This window comes from Hylobates moloch, unplaced genomic scaffold (assembly GCF_009828535.3).
Source record: "Hylobates moloch isolate HMO894 unplaced genomic scaffold, HMol_V3 SCAFFOLD_17, whole genome shotgun sequence".
In the NCBI taxonomy this organism is placed as follows: domain Eukaryota; kingdom Metazoa; phylum Chordata; class Mammalia; order Primates; family Hylobatidae; genus Hylobates; species Hylobates moloch.
In genome coordinates this window covers 75,845,373-75,863,986 of record NW_026652292.1, presented here as the reverse complement: position 1 = coordinate 75,863,986, position 18,614 = coordinate 75,845,373, and the positions used below count along the sequence as shown (strand labels likewise).

Sequence of the window (18,614 nt, the reverse complement as noted above, 5' to 3'; positions counted from 1 at the left end):
CTCCTGAGTAGCTGAGACTACAGGCGTGTGTCACCAGGCCCAGCTAATTTTTGTATTTTTAGTAGAGTTGGGGTTTCGCCACGTTAGCCTCGCTGGTCTCGAACTCCTGATCTCTGGTGATCCACCCCCCTCAGCCTCCCAAAGTGCTGGGATTACAGGCATGAGCTACCACACCCAGCTAGACCTTGTGTTTTGAACCAAGTAAGGGAATGAGCATAAGCTTTGTGGCCAGGCAGAGCTGGGCCCTGCCCAGGCAAATGACCTCACTTCTCAACTCCCTTCGTCCCATCTCCAGCATGGAGGAGGATAAAACCCTCCTGGGGTTTTATAAACTGGGGCTGGGAAGCCTGGAGAAGAAATGAGATGATACGTGGAGTGTGCCTAGCTTGCATAAGATCTCATTAAATGGTAGCTGCTAGCATAAATGCAAAATCTTCTTTAAAAAAAAAATATTTCCAAATACTTAGTTGAAACAGATTCTAAGAAGAAAAAGATGAAGCTCCCAGAGCATCCTGAGGGCGGAGAACCAGAAGACGATGAGGCTCCTGCAAAAGGTATATATCACTGCTGTCATTCGAAGAGCACAGCTGGGCATAGCGGCTCTTGCTGATAGTCCCAGCTACTTGAGAGGCAGGGGCAGGAGGGTCACTTGAGCCCAGGAGTTTGAGGCTGTAGTGAGCTATGGTGTACTACTTTCAAAAAGAGAGAGAGAGAAAAGAAAAGAAAGAAATACACGGTCCCTTATAGGCTGGGAGAGGGGCCGAGAGATGCCCCCTTCTGGGGAAGGAAGGTGTAACCCGGGCACTTCTGGTAGAGTCTTACCCTCCAGAGGCATGTATAAGAATTTGAAAGTAAAATCAGTTCTCTAGGGTGTGTGAGTCAGTCTTACAGTGCCTCTCACCCACTGTCTTTAAGGAGAAAAGTAAAGCAGTCTGGTTTGGAAATGTGTGTTATCTTTGAAATTTAAATAAGCCCAATATAGCTTTCTGAGACCCTATTCCCTTTCGCTCCTCCCCAACTCTCTTGCCCCTGCCTTTCATTGTTCTCTTAGAAGTCCCCTGAGCTGTGCCCCTGCCCATCTCTGGGCCTGTTTCTGGGGTCTCCTTGCTTGTATCCTCAACCTCAGAATCCAGTCCCTGGCCTTCACGGGCCCTCTGAAATGCTGCCTCTTACACAAAGCTTCTCTCCTGCTTCTTCAGGCCTGAAGCACTCACACCTGTCAGGAGGTGGCAAGTCGTCATCTCTCTGCCACCTCCCCCAACCCCCAGGATCTTGCAGTTCAGAACAGGTCCAATGACTCAAATGGGCCTGCAGCTTTATTAGCAGAGTTCAGTGACTGCCAGCATTGGGTTAGATCTCTAAGCTTAAAACCCCCTTCTCAACTTTGTAAACAGTAGTGCCCCCCTATCTGTGGAATGGAAAATTCCAGAAATAAACAATTGTTAAGTTTTCCATTGCGTGCTGTTCTGAGCAGCATGGCGAGATCTCTTGCTGTCCTGCTCTGTGCCTTCTTCACCACAAGAAGGGTGAGGAATAGTAAGGTATTTAGAGAGACAGAGAGAGACCACATTCACATAACTTTTATTATAGTATATTGTAAAATTGTTCTATTTTATTATTAGTTATTGTTAATCTTTTACTGTGCCTAATTTATAAGTGGAGCATTGTCATAGGCATGCATGAATATTTAGGAAAAGACAGCATATATAGGGTTCAGTACCATCATGATTTCAGGCATCCACTGGGGGTCTGGGAACTGTCCCCTGCAGATCAAGGGGGACAACTGGAATGGTTATTTTTGTTGTTGTTGTGACATTTTTTGTTTTGAGATCCTTGTAGACTCACATGCAGTTGTAAGAAATAATGAAGACTCGGGCGTCCTTAGGTATCCGTGTACCCTTTACCTTGTTGCCACCCAGGATAACACTTTACACAACTGTAGTACAGCATCTCAGCTGGGATGTTGACACTGATACGCTTCCATTTCCATTGCCATCGCGCAAAGCTGCCTCCTGCTGCCCTCTTGTAGCCACAGCCACTTCCCTCTCACCCCCACCCCCTCCTTAGCCTCTGGCAATCACTAATCTGTTCTTCATTTCTGTAATCTCACATTGTTCTATGAATGGAATCATACAGTATGTAACCTTTTGAGATTGACTCTTCACTCAGCATTTTTCTCTGGAGATTCACCCAGGTTGCTGAACTGATCAGTATTCATTTTATTGGTGGGGAGTATCCCATGCTATGCATGCATCACAGTTCTTTCATCATTCCCCTGTTGAGGGACACCTGGGTGGTTTCTAATCTCTGGTTATTAATGAATAAAGCTGCCGTAAACATTGATGTGCAGGTTTCTGTGTGAACTAAGTCGGTTTTTCTGAAGTGAATGTTCAATCCTGTGTCATACAGTAGTTGCATATTCTTTTTAAAAAACCGCCAGCTCAATAACTAATGCTGGCGAGGATGTGGAGAAAAAGCAACTCTGGTGCACTGTTGGTGGGAATGTAAATTAGTACAACCACTATGGAGAACTGCTTGGAGGTTCCTCAGAAACCTAAAAATAGAGCTCCCGTATGATCCAGCAGTCTCACTGTTTGGGTGTATATTCAGAAGAAAGGAAATCCCTGTGTTGAAGAGATACCTGCACTCCCGTGTTTGTTGCAGCACTATTTACAATAACCAAGATGGGAGCAACCTATGTGTCCAGCAGCAGATGAGTGGGTAAAGAAAATGTGGTGCATGTACACAACGGAGTACTATTCAGCCATAAAAAGAATGAGATCCTGTCGTTTGCAGCAACGTGGATGGAACTGGAAGTCATTATGCTAAGTGAAATAAGCCAAGCACAGGAAGACAAGCATAGCATGTTTTCACTTATGTGTGGGATCTAAAAATCAAAACTGTTGCCAACTCATGGAGATAGAGAGTAAAATTATGGTTACCAGAGACTGGAAAGGGTGGTGGGAGGCTGTGGGAGAGGTGGGGATGGTTAATAGGTATCAAGAAAATAGAAAGAATGAATAAGACCTAGTATTTGATAGCACAACAGGGTGGCTCTAGTCAATAATAATTTAATTGTACATTTTAAAATAACTAAAGAGTATAATTGGATTGTTTGTAACACAAAAGGATAAATGCTTGAGATAATGGATACCCCATTTACTCTGATATATATTGCATGTCTGTATGAAAATATCTCATGTACCCTATATACACCTACTGTGTACCCACAAAAATTTAAAAAGGAAAAAACTGCCAGCGGTTTCAGGAGTGGCTGTACACATTTTATATTCCCAGTAGCAGTGTAAGGGATCCAGTTTCTCCATATCACGGTCAACATTAGGCGTTGCCACTGTTTTGTATTTTTGCCATTCTGATAGATGTGTGGTAACAGCTCATTGTGGTTTGAATTTGTGTATGCCTAATGGCTAATGTTGTTGAACATCTTTTTCTGTGCATATTTGCTATCTGTATATCTTTTTGTTGAAATATCTGCTCTCTTTTTAAAATTTTTTCCCCCTATTTTCTAATTTGAGTTATTTGGGGTTTTTTTGGTTGTGGTTGTTTTTGTGGGGTTGTTTTTTTTTTTAACTGTTGAGATTTGAGTTTTTTTATTCTAAATATTACTCCTTTGTGGGACATACGGTTTGTGAATTTTTTTCAGTCTGTTGCTTATTTTTTCATAACAGAGTCTTTTTTAGGGCAAATGGTGTTTATTTTGATAAAGTTCAATTTATCAATTTATCTTATGGATTGTGCTAACAACTCTTTACCTAGCCCTAGAGCCTAAAGATTTTTTTGTTTTCTAAATTATCCTATTGGGTAACTTTTTTTATTTTTTTATTTTTTGAGACAGGGTCTCACTGTTGCCCAGGGTGGAGTGTATTGGTGTGATCATGGCTCACTGCAGCCTCAACTTCCTGAGCTCAAGCAATCTGCCTGAGTAGTTAGGACTACAGGTACACACCACCACACCCAGCGAATTTTTAAATTTTTGTGAGGACACAGGTCTTGCAATGTTGCCCGGGCTGGTCTTGAACTCCTGGGCTCAAGCAATCCTTCTGCCTCAGCCTCCTAAAGTGCCTGGATTACAAGCATGAGCCACCATGCCCAGCTCAACTTAATGTTTTATTATACATGTACATTGTGAAATAGTCACTACAATGAAGCTAATTATCACATTTATCACCTCACATAGTTTACCTGTGTGTGGTTTACCTGTGTATGTGTGTATGTGTGTGTTGAGAACACTTAAGATATATCCTCTCAGCAAATTTCAGGTCTATGTTAAATGCCTCCTAGTCTTACAGTTTATATTGAAGTCCATGATCCATTTTGAGTTAGTTGTTTTTGTAAGGTGTAAGATCCGGTTTACGCTTTCTGTTTTACCTGTCTTTCTCTCAAACGACTTTGGTGGTTGTGGGGCACGGCCTTGTTGCTGTCAGGTGGGGGCGGAAGTCCAGGCTCTCCACTCAGCCTCCATCAGCACCTGAGGATGGCCACTTCTTGCTCCTGCCGGGTGGGGCTCCTGGTGCAGGCTCCACTGACATCACAGCAGGGGCAGCCTCATGACTGGCCTGCGTGGATGAGAACCCTGAATTCCTGCTTGGCCTTCTGCGACACCGTCCCTCATTACAGCCTTGTGAGGGTAGAGAGCTCAGGCTCCCCACTTGGCTTTTGCTGGTGCGGGTGGGGGTAGAGCCACCGTTTTTTCTGTGATGTGTGGCTGCGGTAGGGTGGTTATTGTACAAAAGTTTTCTTTCTTGCTAGGCTGCCCTTTCCTGGTCCTTTGCCGAGAGAGCGGGCTTCTGTTGGGACTGTTTTGTCTGTGTTGTTGGTGTTCAGGTTGTTGGCTTCTTCAGCTCCAGATCTGGGGTACAGGCGGCAAGGTGCTCACCCCGTGTTGCTCTGCAGGCCCCGAGGTCTCAGCTGGTCTCCACCTTTCAGAGTCTTCTTATGTTTCTTGCATATGTAGTTTCAGGGTTCTCAGTTGTAGTGGGCAGGAGGAATGGGGAAAGTGTGTCCACTCCATCTTCCCAGAAGCAGAGGTCCCCCAGATGAGTATTTTTAGTCCCTCTATAATCGTTTGTGGTTGTCCTCTCTCTCATTCCAGGTCAAGCTGCTTTTGCTCATCTTTGTCCTCGCTACTGTGCCCCATGATCTTAGTGGATGCTTAGGAAATCTGTGTTGAGTTCATTAAATACAACTCTAGGAGTTTATCATGCCGATGGCATGTGGGCACCTGCTCACTCTAAGAGCCAGTCCTTTGAAGGGTAGTGAGTGCTTCTAGGACACTGGAATTGAACAGATGGTTAGTGCTATGGAGTCCTGTTCATTGGTTAGCTCATTTCCTGGGAAGCAAATAGGTGTTGCAGAAGTTGTTTCTTTACCCTTCTCGTAGCACAACAAAACGAAATGTCTTAAATATTATTATTTATATTGTAGGTAAATTCAACTGGAAGGGAACTATTAAAGCAATTCTGAAACAGGCCCCAGACAATGAAATAACAATCAAAAAGCTAAGGAAAAAGGTATGGCATATGAACAAACCCACGTGTCTAACAGCTGGGGAGAACTGATTTTTAAATTGTTTTTTTTCTTTTTTCACCTAAAACACTGAACATGTGTGTGTGTGTGTGTGTGTGTGTGTGTGTGTGTCAGTGATTTTTCAAGCTGCTCCAAAGCCCCTCACACAGCCTCAGCCAGGGTGGTGCCTAGATTTGGGGCTTGTTTATAAGACTTTGAAGAGAGGCTCCATTTATTTAATTTTTATTGTTTGGAAATTATTGTTCTAGATATTTGCTCTCTTTTGCCTATCCGAGAGCAGTGGTTTCTTCTCCTTTATTTCACTTTGTATCTCAGGATGACTCACACATGGTCAAGCCCCCGCACGTGGCTGCTGCCTGGGTTTTCCAAGCGGAGCACGCCGGTGTCACTTGCTCCTGGGTTTCTTTTATTTTTTCTGTTGTTCTATTTCTGGGTTAAAGACAGAACATTTTAAGATAATTTTTCAGGTCAAATACACTCATTTGATGTTTTTCTTTGTGAAGGTTTTAGCTCAGTACTACACAGTGACAGATGAGCATCACAGATCCGAAGAGGAACTCCTGGTCATCTTCAACAAGAAAATCAGCAAGAACCCTACCTTTAAGTTATTAAAGGACAAAGTCAAGCTTGTGAAATGAACATTTCTGTATTTAAAAATTGAATCCATTCTGCTGACTTAAGTTATTAAAGGACAAAGTCAAGCTTGTGAAATGAACATTTGTATTTAAAAATTGAATCCATTCTGCTGACTACTTCTTTCACTGCTGTTTGTAAAATGTGTAATGAATTCTAACAACTCAAATTTTGCTTTTTGAAGCTGTATTTTTAAGTTAAAAAATATATTTTTGGTATAACTTTTATGAGAAAAAATATATTCTTGTCCAAACTTCTAAATTTGTTGTGGCAAAAATTATTGAACTTTACAAAATAGTTTTGTGTGAAAATTTTTTTCAATGTAGTACAGCAACAAGTAAAAAAGTAATTCCTCTTTTGATCAGACTAAAAAGTAGTCATTTTAAACACATCATTTCTACACTTTGTTGTTGTTGTTGTTTGAGAAAGGGTCTCTGTCACCCAGCCTGGAGTGCAGAGGCACAATCTCAGCTCACTGCAACCTCTGCCTCCCAGGTTCAAGCAATTCTCCTGCCTCAGCCTCCTGAGTAGCTGGGATTACAGGCACCCACCACCACACCTGGCTAATTTTTATATTTTTAGTAGAGCCAGGGTTTCACCATGTTGGCCAGGCTACTCCCAAACTGACCTCAAGTGATCTGCCCGCCTTGGCCACCCAAAGTTCTCTGGGATTACAGGCATGAGCCACTGTGCCCAGCTATTTCTACACATTTTTGATTAGAGATGTTTTGTGCGTTTGTTTTTTGTGTTGTTAGAATATGTATGTGAGCTGCGGGAATGGTGATGACAAGAGTCTTGTATGTGTTAATCCTTCTGTAGCCAGAAGTTTGGTGCTGTAGAGGAGGCTTCTCTGTAACAGGTTCACCCATCCACACTGGCCCCATCTACCTTCAGCCAAAGAGACGAGTTTGTCAGTGGCTGGATTCAGGGGCGTGGGCTGTGACTAGAAGCGAGAGGCACAGGGAAATAGCTCATCGGAGACTGAGTTGTGCAGCTGTGTGGCTGCTCCAGTGCTCTGATTGGACTGAATGCTTTCAGAAACAGTGTTTGAAGTCCTGGTTGATTGTGCTGTAGGACAGCCTTTTTGCCACCTCTTGGATGGTTCAGTAGGTCTTGCCCACAAGACCCTTAAAAGCTGGTGCTCTGTTACAGATCACCCCTTAGCCAATTTCGTTAATATCTCATCAATTCCCCACAAAAGCAAGTCTGGGACATAGAACAAGTGGTTTAAAGGGTTAGGATGGAGAGGAGGGGTGAGAGGGAGGACAGAGGCCCTGTCTGAGCCTCTGAGTGCCCAGAAGCCCATGGAGCAGCTTTGCTCTGGGGCTTGCCAGCCAAACCAAGCAGCATCTTGAGTTCAGTGCTTATTAGGGGATGTGACACGTATAAGTGTAGTGATGGCATTGAGTGGCACTGTCAGAATGAGTAGGATGCAGGCTTCAGAATCAGGCCCAGAGTCAAGTCCTGACTCTGTCCCTTACTGGCTAACCTCTGAACCTCACTTTTCTCAGCTGGACAATGGGGATAGTAAAGGTTATGAGTGAATGAACTAATTTATGTAAAGGACACAACACATTAAACACAATAGATCTTCTCAGTGGGTGCTGTCACCAGTGTTACTGTTACCAGTAACAATTTTTGTTTGGTTACAATGCATGGTGGTGCGCGCCTGTAATCCCAGCTACTTGGGAGGCTGAGGCAAGAGAATCACTTGAGCCTAGGAGGTGGAGGTTGCAGTAAGTGAGCTCGCACCACTGCACTTCAGCCTGGGTGACCCAGTGAGACTGTCTAAAAAAAAAAAAAAAAAAAAAGTTGATGGCAGAGAGGCATTTATACACAGAAGGCTTAAAAATTGCAAAATCACTCAAGTTTTCCCTTAGTGAAGTAAGATGACCCCTCTGCTCTGAGGAACTGAGGCTTTTCCAGAACCCCATTTCTAGTTCTCTGTTTAAACCTACCTCAGGGTGGTTAGGTGAACAATGAAAAAATAAAAGTCAAGATTAATCAACAGCATTTTTACAGGTCTGTAGGTTTGTGTGAATATCTGTGAAAAGCTCTCACATTATCCTTCTAAGCATCTAAATTTTCTTTGAAAGTTAAAACAGGCTGGGTGTGGTGGCTCACGCCTGTAATCCCAACACTTTGGGAGGCCGAGGTGGGCAGATCACCCGAGGTTGGGAGTTCAAGACCAGCCTGACCAACATGCAGAAACCCCATCTCTACTAAAAATACAAAATTAGCTGGGCTTGGTGGTGCATGCCTCTAATCCCAGCTACTTGGGAGGCTGAGGCAGAAGTATCTCTTGAACCTGGGAGGCGAAGGTTGTGCTGAGCCAAGATTGCACCATTGCACTCCAGTCTGGGCAACAAGAGCGAAACTCTGTCTCAAAAAAAAAAAAAAGAAAAGGAAGGAAGAGGAAGAGGAAGAGGAAGGGAAGGGAAAGGAAAGGAAAGGAGAAAAGAAAAGAAAAGAAAAGAAAAAGTTAAAACTTGAGCTGACCAGGTTCTCTTAAGCAATATACTTTGGTAATCTCACTACCCTCAAATTGCCTCTCTTGTCCAAAAGAGATTTCTAGGAATAAAACATTGTTTTTTAAAAAAGCAGTCTTTGGTATAGATTGCTGTCTTTTAGATAGCACTTTTGCAGTCGAATAAAGAAAGTTTTAAGAGATCAAGTGGTTTTATCCAATTCATCTCCATTAGTGAAAGCAACTGAGAGCATATTGCAGTTCTTTATTCCACCACTGAAAACTGATCCTCCTAACTGGTGTCATTCTTTTTTTGGCTCAATGATGAACCAGGACTCCAGCATAAAGCAGATAATTGTATGTTGTTGACTTTTGCCTGGATATAGAACCATAACACCATAGCACTCAAGATTGTAACTCCTTCCATTGTGGAAGAAAATTGGAGATCAATTATTATCCTCATCCAAGATAAGAGAAAGGCATATCCTATATATTTACCTGTTCTTTGTGGTTGATCTCAGAATTTTATCCCTTTTCCAAATTAAGCTTTCAAGAAATGGCTAAAATAGGCCTTCTAAATTTCTTTTCCACTCAGGGAGCATATTATGTTTCTCATTTACTAAGTACAGGAAGTGTTACTTTATAGTGATTCCTGAATTACATGTAGGCGGGAGGTTGTTTGCGTAGTTAATCCTTGTTCTCATTCCAGTAAACTGGATTTTAGCAAGAGTTGGAAGGTAGGAGAAAGCTCATCCTTTTCAATTTCTTTCTTTTTGTTTGTTTGTTTGTTTGTTTCTGAGATGGAGTCTTGCTCTGTCATCCAGGCTGGAGTGCAGTGGCACGATCTCAGCTCACTGCAAGCTCCGCCTCCCGGGTTCACGCCGTTCTCCTGCCTCACCCTCCGGAGTAGCTGAGACTACAGGTGCTCGCCACCACGTCCGACTAATTTTTTTTGTATTTTTAGTAGAGACGGGGTTTCACCGTGTTAGCCAGGATGGTCTCAATCTCCTGACCTCGTGATCCACCAGCCTCGGCCTCCCAAAGTGCTGGGATTACAGGTGTGAGCCACTGCGCCCAGCTGGCCTTTTCAATTTCATAAGAGGAAGTACTGGTCATAAGCACGTGGTGGGATTTCACATGGTAGGCTGGCAGTGGCCCACACCTATTACTATAATCTCAACATTTTGGAAGGCTGATGCGGGTGGATCGCTTGAGCCCAGGACTTCAAGACCAGCCTGAGCAATGTAGCAAGACCCCGACTCTACAAAAAAAAATACAAAAATCTGCCTGGTGTGGTGGCTTATGCCTGTAGTCCTCCCAGCTACTTGGGAGCGTCACTTGAGCCTGGGAGGCAGAGGCTGCAGTGACCCAAGATCATGCCACTGCACTCCAGCCTGGGCAGCAGAGTGAGACTCTGTCTCAAAAAATAAAATAAAATAAATAAAGAAAATAAAGAATTGTGTTGGGAAGTTGCCTTACGTGTCTTGAGTTTTGCTTCCCTCACAAACATGTCGAGACCTCAGTCCTCTAGTACCCTTGGTGCCTGCAATTCTGCACCAAGCCCTTGTGTCATTGAACCCATTCTAAGTCACAAGGACTAATAAAATCATTCCAGATTGCCCACCCAGGCTGAGATCTAGGCTGGGTACTCGGGCACTGAGGTCTTCAGGAAGGAAGAGACAATATTGAGGCCAACACAAAGAATGTTATGAGGTGTGCTGGTTAGAAAGTGGGCCTGAGAAGGACTGGTTAATTTTGCCTGGGTGGGGATGGAGGGCACCAGGTTATTAAAGGCCCCTGGATTGATTCTTGGAAGGTAAATGGTTATCTATTACCTGCTTGATGTTTTAAGAGACTTTTTCCATATTCCTGCCACTCTTATTTTCACCCAGGCTGTATGAGGTGACATGCTCTAAACAGGGTCCATGTGCCAGAATGAGACTCGAGGTTGAATCTGAGCTTTGTGTCTTACTTGCCAAAGGTCCCTGCATGGGCAGGTTACTTAGCATCTCTAAACCTCAGGGGTTTTTCTCTTACACCAACTTTCTATGGTAGATAGAGTGAAATTGATACACTGCACACAAAGTAGCACATAGTAGGTGTCTGAAAAATATCTCCTCTTAAAGTACAGGAAGTACACAGACCCAGCAGTGTCTACCATTGGTTGTGTGAGGCACTGGCCCAACAGAGAGGCTCTGACGCCTTGCTTTTTCATGCACAAAGCTCTCCAAGTGACTGGACTGCAGCAAAGAAGAATCAGTGTGGCCAAACCATACAGCATTTAAATGAACAAATCTACTTCAATTTTTAAAGTAACATTCTAGTTTACAGTTAATGTGTAAACATTTTTCTGAACAAAGACACAATCCTACGACTGCCAAACCTATGTGTGTTAATATTTTAATGCAGATTTCTATTGAAGTATGACATACATATTGAAACATATAAAATGTAAATGTACTGTTCCGTGAGTTTCACAGAGTGCCCGCACCTAAATCAAGAAACAGACTATTCGGCCCACCTTACTTCTGTCTGCATGGGTTGGTTTTGCCTGGTTTTGAACTTGATGTAAATGAAACCGCACAGCATGTATCTGTTTGTGTCTTGCTTCTTTCACCCAACATTCCATGAGATTCATCTCTTGATGAAATGTTCGATTGTACAGCCTGGTGTGGTGGCCCATGCCTGTAATCCCAGTGCTATGGGAGGCAGAGGCGGGAGAATCACTTGAGCCCAGGAGTTCAAAAGCAACCTGGGCAACATAGCGAGAACCCATCTCTATAAAAAATAAAAAATTAAAAAATTAGCCAGGTGTGGTGGCACATGCCTGTAAGCACCTGTAGTCCCAGCTACTCCAGAGGCTGAGGCAGGAGGATTGTTTCAGCCCAGGAGTTGGAGGTTGCAGTGAGCATTAATCATGCCACTGCATTCCAGCCTAAACAAGAGAGTGAGACCCTGTCTCAAAAAATAAAAATAAAGGCCGGACTCGGTGGCTCACGCCTGTAATCCCAGCACTTTGGGAGGCTGAGGTGGGTGGATCACTTGAGGTCAGGAATTCAAGACCAGCCTGGCGAACATAGAGAAACCCTATCTCTACTAAAATTACAAAAATTAGCTGGGCGTGGTGGCACATGCCTGTAATCTCAGCTACCTGTGAGGCCGAGGCCAGAGAATTGCTTGAATCTGTGAGGCGAAGGTTGCAGTGAGTAGAGATCCCGCCACTGTACTCCAGCCTGGGCGACAGAGCAAGACTCGGTCTCAATCAATAAGTAAATAAACAAATAAACGAACAAAATGTTCAGCTGTTTCAGGGTGGCTAGGTTTCTAATGAAACTGATGACATTTTCTCCGCATCCCCTGGTGCGTACACTTTCTCATTGCTGCTGGGTATATACCCACAGATGGCATGACTAAGTCATAGGGTATATTTCAGCTTTAACAGATGTGGCCAGTTTTGAGAGGGCTTTTTAGCAGTTCACACTGCCACCCTCAGTATTTGAGGTTATATGCATTTATTTTGCCCAAAATGCACCGAAATTTAGTATTACTCAAATTTCCATCTTTGTGTTTATCTTTTCAAAATAGCTCTGTTATTGAATGCTGTCAAGCAAAGTCACTGGTTACCACTAGATTATAAAACTGTGGAAAATGGTGACTCCATTTTCCCAGCAGATTTCAGTCTTGGATGATGTTAAAAATAAAATGCAATAGCAATTTCCTCCAGCTTAAAGAATAGCATCTGCCTTCCTCTGTCCTTTTCACATTTAAGAAACTCGAGATCTCGCTCTTGGCTCACTTACCATTAGATTTAACAGCTTCTGTAATTTGGGGTTGGACCCTGCTTCTCACTGTCTGTCTCGGTTACAACACAGACGATTTCTGAGAAAAAGGAAAATGGTATGTAGTGGTGAAAAGAGAAGTTTCTTTGTTTTCTTTTGAGTGCAAATGCTACTTTCGTTTCTTGTTGTTGCTGTTATGGGATCTAGGGAAGCTTTAATTTATTCCCATTGATACAAGTGATTAAACTGCCCCTTGGGTAGTAATTGCTGAGTAAATACATATGTTTGTCAGAGTTTAAAGGTCAGACATCGCTCAGGAGGTCAGGCCTTTGGCCACAGAGCTGGTATTGTGAGCTGCTGAAATACCACCTTTGCTGCCCTCCTCCCTTCCCGGTGACCTCAGGCCGACTTCTGTCCATTGTAGATCAAAGGTAGGTAAAGATTCGGTTCCACTGAGCAGTTGCAAACAGCATGGCTTTGGGGATTTGGCATCAAGTTTGAATCGGGATACTATAGTAGTAATGTCATAGGATAGCCCCGCTCAGACTGATTTTATACTGAGCGGGGAGGTATTATACAGCTGAACTTGAAACGGCAGTCTCTCTTGCAGGTTTCAGAAAAAAGTTAAGGTCATAGAATTTCTCGGTTTTAGTGTCCCTGCGTAACACCTCTTAAGCCTTTTGGCATTTGTGGCCATGAGATTCTAATTTAGATGCTAGGAGAGCTGGCATAAACATTTATAGCACTTGGCTATTTTTTGCTTAATTTATCCAGATTTCATGATGTTCTACAAGTGTGCCTGGCACTCTACTGTGTGAATGAGTTTGAGAGTTGTGGGTCTACAGGGAGAGGCAGTAACTGCAAGACAATTGTAATGATGGCAGCTACTGTATCTTTTTTTTTTTTTTTTTTTTTTTTTGAGACAGTCTCACTGTCGCCCAGGCTGGAGTACAGTGGCACGATATCAGCTCACTGCAACCTCTGCCTCCCAGGTTCAAGTGATTCTTGTGACTCAGACTCCCGAGTAGCTGGGACTACAGGGGCACACCACCACGCCCAGCTAATTTTTGTATGTTTTGTAGAGACGGGGTTTTGCCATGTTGGCCAGGCTGGTCTTGAACTCCTGACCTCAGGTGATCTGCCTGCCTCGGCCTCCCAAATTGCTGGGATTACAGGCGTAAGTCACCGTGCCCGGCCTAGCTACTGTATCTTGGGGGCTCTTTGTGCCAGGTGCTGTGTCGGTTCCTGAATGTCAGGTCTGCTTCTCGCCGCATCACAGCACCCAGGCTGGGATTCTAGATATGGTTGTCCTTTCCCTCACAGCTGGGCACTCTGCTCACTGTTGCCAGTCTTGAAAGGCTGACAGTTTCTCTCCTTTGTCTTTTCTTTTGTTTTTTTTCTTTCTTTTTTTTTTTTTTGAGAAAGAGTTTTGCTCTTGTTGCCCAGGCTGGAGTGCAATGATGCGGTCTTGGCTCGCCGCAACCCCTGCCTCCCAGGTACAAGTGGTTCTTCTGCCTCAGACTCCTGAGTAGCAGGGATTACAGGCATGCACCACCATGACCGGCTAATTTTATCTTTTTAGTAGAGATGGGGTTCTCCATGTTGGTCAGTCTGGTCTCGAACTCCTGACCTCAGGTGATCCACCTGCCTTGGCCTCCCAAAGTGCTGGGATTACAAGCGTGAGCCACTGCTCCCGGCAACACTTTGATTTTTCTAAGGTTGGCAGAGGGATTTCCTCATACGCTCTGTTCAAACATATGTTTGTACATTGACGTTTGTGATTTTCTTTTTTTAATTTTTTTTATAAGTTCTGGGGTACATCTGCAGGATGTGCAGGTTTGTTACACAGGTAAACATGTGCCATGTGGTTTGCTGCACAGATCATCCCATCACCTAAGTATGAAGCCCAGCATGCATTAGCTCCTTTCCCTAATGTTCTCCCCCACCCCGCCGCCACCCTCCAATAGGCCCCAGTGTGTGTTGTTCCCCTCTCTGTGTCCATGTGTTCTCATGGTTCAGCTCCCACTTATAAGTGAGAACATGTGGTGTTTGGTTTTCTGTTTCTGCATTAGTTTGCTGAGGATAATGGCTTTCAGCTTCATCCAAGTTCCTGCAAAGGACATTCTTTGTTCCTTTTGATGGCTGCATAGTATTCCATGGTGTATATGTACCACATTTTCTTTATCCAGTCTATCATTGATGTGTATTTGGGTTGGTTCCATGTCTTTGCTATTTTGAATAGTGCTGCAGTGAACATATGTGTGCATGTATCTTTTTAAAACTTTTAAAACTAGCTTTCTTCTTGGAATGAAGAACAGTATCCCAAATGACAGATATTAACATTTACTGAGCACTTTCCATATGCCAGGTGCTTTTCTAATGTATTCTCATTCCTGGAGGCACTCACAGAATACCTGGGGACCAAGGGGGCAGCTACACAGCACAATGAGAGAACAGGGTGGTACTGGTCTGGCCTCAGAGTTGCAAGTAACAGAAAAGAACTGAAATTAAAATTAATTTGAAAAAATGGGAAAATTTAACCATCTGTAAAGTCTCAGCAATGGATAATAACAGCTAAGATTTATTGAGTTTTCTATGGGCTGCTCTAAGGACTTTGCATGTATTAATACTTTTAATCTTTACCCAATCCTGTGAGGTGGGAATTATTCTTAACCCCCTTTTGCAAGTGAGGAAACTAAGGCAAAGAGTGGATAAGATGCTTTCTCAAGGTTCAAAGAGTCAGTAAGGACAGGACTGGTAATGACAGCCAGGCAGGTAGCTAGCTCCAGAGCTCAGTTCCTTAACAGGGTTAACTAAAGCTTGGCTAGATCTGGGAGGCGGCACAATGCTACCAAGACCTCTTAGCTTGCCTCTCAGTGCTTCCTTCCCACGTGGGCTCCCATTTCCAGAACAGCAGCCCCAAGCCCAAACTGACCTCACAGCTCACCATATCAAACCAACCGTGAACAACCTCCCAGCCTAAGACCTGGAGGATGAGAGGTCTGTTTTGGGTCTTGTGCCCTCCCCTAGGATGGGGTCAGTCTCTGGGAACTGAGCAGGACCACTATAGAAAGCAGCAGTGGTTTCTCAGAGGTGGGCAGACACATGTATGTCCTTATTGAAGACCAGTTAGCTGTGCTCAAGGACCAGAGTAAGCACGGGTAATGGAGTTCCTGCTGTGTGCTCGGTGTTTGCAAGGTACTGGGGGATACCAAGACATGGTTGTTTCTCCCAATTGACTGGGGGAAACACAGGCAAAAGGAAAATAACAATAAAGCTTGGTAATTCTTGGAAGAGAGACATGAATAAAGAGTCACTGGAACCCAGGGACAAGGGAACACTGATCAAGGGGTGAATAGGTGCCGGATCTTGAAGGCCTGGCAAGCCAAATTACTAATAGTAACTACTGCCGTTTGGAGGCAAACTATATATGCCAGGCACTAAGCTAAACAACCTGTATACATGTATCTTCACTCCAACACCCGATGTTTCACAGATGAGCAAACTGATACTTAGAACAATAAAATAACTTGCCCAAGGACCCACAGTGATGGAGGCAGGATTCAACAGTCTATACACACTTTGGATTTAACTATGTTGCTAAGCGGGGGGTCAGTAAAGGTCACAATGAAATTCATTTGTTCCCCACAAGTAATCCACATTCAAAATGAAAATTTCTTAATTGGTAGCAAATCTGGTATCACATATCTATCTATAATTAGGGTGCCACAGTACACACATTGAAGGGTTTCTTTTCTTTTCTTTCTTTTCTTTTTTTTTTTTTTTTTTTTTTTTTGAGACAGAGTCTCACTCTTGCTGCCCAGGCTGGAGTGCAATGGGTGGTCCTGGCTCACTGCAACCTCCACCTCCCGGGTTCAAGCCATTCTCCTGCCTCAGCCTCCCAGGCAGCTGGGATTACAGGCGCTTGCTACCATGCCCAGCTAATTTTTATTTTTTTTTTGTATTTTTAGTAGAGACGGGGTTTCACCATGTTGGCCAGGCTGGTCTCAAACTCCTGACCTGAGGTGATCCACCTGCCTCAGCCTCCCAAAGTGCTGGGATTACAGGCATGAGCCACTGCACCTGCCCAAAGGGCTTCTTTAATGGACCTCAGAAATGAAGATGTGGTCATTAAATACTGGAATTTTTCCAACCTGCTTTTAAGTATCATCAATATGGTGTGCAAGTAGTGCCATTTAAAATTGCAGAGAAAAAAACTCTGGAAGGATTTCAGATCCAAATTCAAAGGCCCCGAAACCACAAAAGGAGAAACCTGATCTGACCTGAACATACCATGTATGGGAACCTGGGATAGCAGCGATGCTCTTGGGAGTATTCAGTTACCAGGGAGGCCCTGCACTTACCCTTTTTCGAGGAGACAATCAACAGAAGATTGTATTTGATGGGACAAATTCACTTCCTGTTAACAAGGCTTCTAACCCTGTACGAGAGAGAAGAAGAGAGGGCAAAGACTTCAGTTGGCTTTGAATAAATGAATCCAGTTCTTTAGGAGTCTTGAAAGAAAAAAAAAAAAAAGAAAAAAAAAAAACAGGAAAAAGGAGGTATTGTTTAGAAAGGCCATATGATCCACTCAGCTGTTAAATCCTGTGCTCCGAAGGGTGAAGAAAGGCTGAAGAAATGATAAATCAGTAGAGATTTGGTATTTCTCTGTCTCTCTTTTTTTTAAATTTTTTTTTTATTTTTATTTTTGAGATGGAATCTCACTCTGTTGCCCAAGCTGGAGTGCAGTGGCAGGATCACTGCAGCCTCCTTCTCCCAGGTTCAAATGATTCTCTTGCCTCAGCCTCCAGAGTAGCTGGGATTACAGGTGCGGGCCACCACTCCCGGCTAACTTTTGTATTTTTAGTAGAGACGGGGGTTTCGCCATGTTGGCCAGGCTGGTCTCGAACGCCTGACCTTGTGATCCGCCCGCCTCGGCCTCCCAAAGTGTTGGGATTACCGGCGTGAGCCACCGTGCGCAGCCGGCACTCTTTTCTGGAATATTTCTTATTACATTCCTTTTACAAACACCCCAACACATCGAAGATATTAAACAGTGCCTACTAATTCCAATTTTACTTCTTATGTAGCTCACTGGCTCTCCACCCCTGTATTCAACTCACCTGAAACCACTCTCCCTGCTCTCCCACACTCCAGCAGAATAAACTGACCTTTACATGTACAGTGTTTTTTATTATGGCACTGTATTGAAGCTGCTTCCTCTACTAGATTCTTCTGTCCTCACCATTTTATCACATACAACTGCTCAGAAAATGTGGGCTGCATTGATGCAATGCTTTCATACATTTATAAATACAAAGTTATCTTGTAATATACCTTTGTAGTTTTCTTTGGACCAGGAGCTCCTCACGTGCAAGGCCATGTCTTACTCATCTTTATCTCCACTGCTAGCATGGTGCCTAACAGCTCCTAGCAGATAGTAGATGCTCAATAAACGTTTGCGTGGCTAAGCCCACCATTTCTCAGCACATGACTCGGTAGGAAAGGCCTGGGGGAGTAATACGCGGGATTATTGACGTAGAAAAAGTTGTGAACTCGTAACACAGAGTTGGTGGGTGTGAGTAGTGTGGAAAACGGCAGTTTGCTGGGAAAGTAATTTAGTTCCCTCGGTTCAGGCTGGGAGGATTTTTCACCAGTGGCGAGGAGGAGGCTCACATGAAGCACATACAGGTGCTTCTCACTGAAACGCACAACATATCTAGAGCCAAGTGTAATAAGGAAACGGGCCCCAAGAAATTTAATGCCCAGGGGCCCCCAAGTGGTCACTGCCAGGCTCTAGCATCCTGTCCAGCAGGCCTTTCTCCTCCTTTCAAGTCTTGCTGGGCGACTCCTGAAAAGCAAAAGTAGGAAAAAACTGGGGGCTGAGAGTGGAGGGCTGGACAGAGGGTATGTCTCCTGCTCTAGCACCCGGGAGCCTGCGAGGGCTTCGGAAGCGCAGCGTTTCACGGTCGCGCATCCCGGCCCTGGACGCATCCAGCGGCAGCGGTAATCATGGTCCTCCTGCGCTTCCGTAGGTCGGAATAAACTTGGGAACCTTTCGACCGGGAAAGCTCAGTGTTTTAAAATTCAAATCACACTTGCCGACAGGAGAGCGGAACCTTCGAGGCCGACTCCACCCTAGCTGCTCGCTAACTAAACAGCGAAGAGAACACAGTCTCCAATCCAAA

General features: G+C 44.1%; 1 protein-coding gene and 1 long non-coding RNA gene across 4 annotated transcripts in view; one reads left to right on the top strand and one right to left on the bottom strand.

The window, feature by feature from the left end:
- Positions 1-6,441, top strand: part of LYAR (Ly1 antibody reactive) — a 22,435-nt gene extending 15,994 nt beyond the window's left edge. For all 3 annotated transcript variants that reach the window (XM_032135717.2, XM_032135718.2, XM_058430198.1), the window contains exons 8-10: positions 468-554; positions 5,446-5,531; positions 6,051-6,441. In XM_032135717.2, the coding sequence (XP_031991608.1) occupies positions 468-554; positions 5,446-5,531; positions 6,051-6,185 (308 nt within the window). In that variant the 3' untranslated portion in view covers positions 6,186-6,441. The remainder of the gene's footprint in view (positions 1-467; positions 555-5,445; positions 5,532-6,050) is intronic.
- Positions 5,500-18,614, bottom strand: LOC131381684 (uncharacterized). The gene is made up of 3 exons (XR_009210567.1): positions 17,764-18,614; positions 16,791-16,867; positions 5,500-5,976 (listed from the first exon to the last, which is right to left on the bottom strand). It is a non-coding gene; the product is annotated as an uncharacterized LOC131381684 (long non-coding RNA).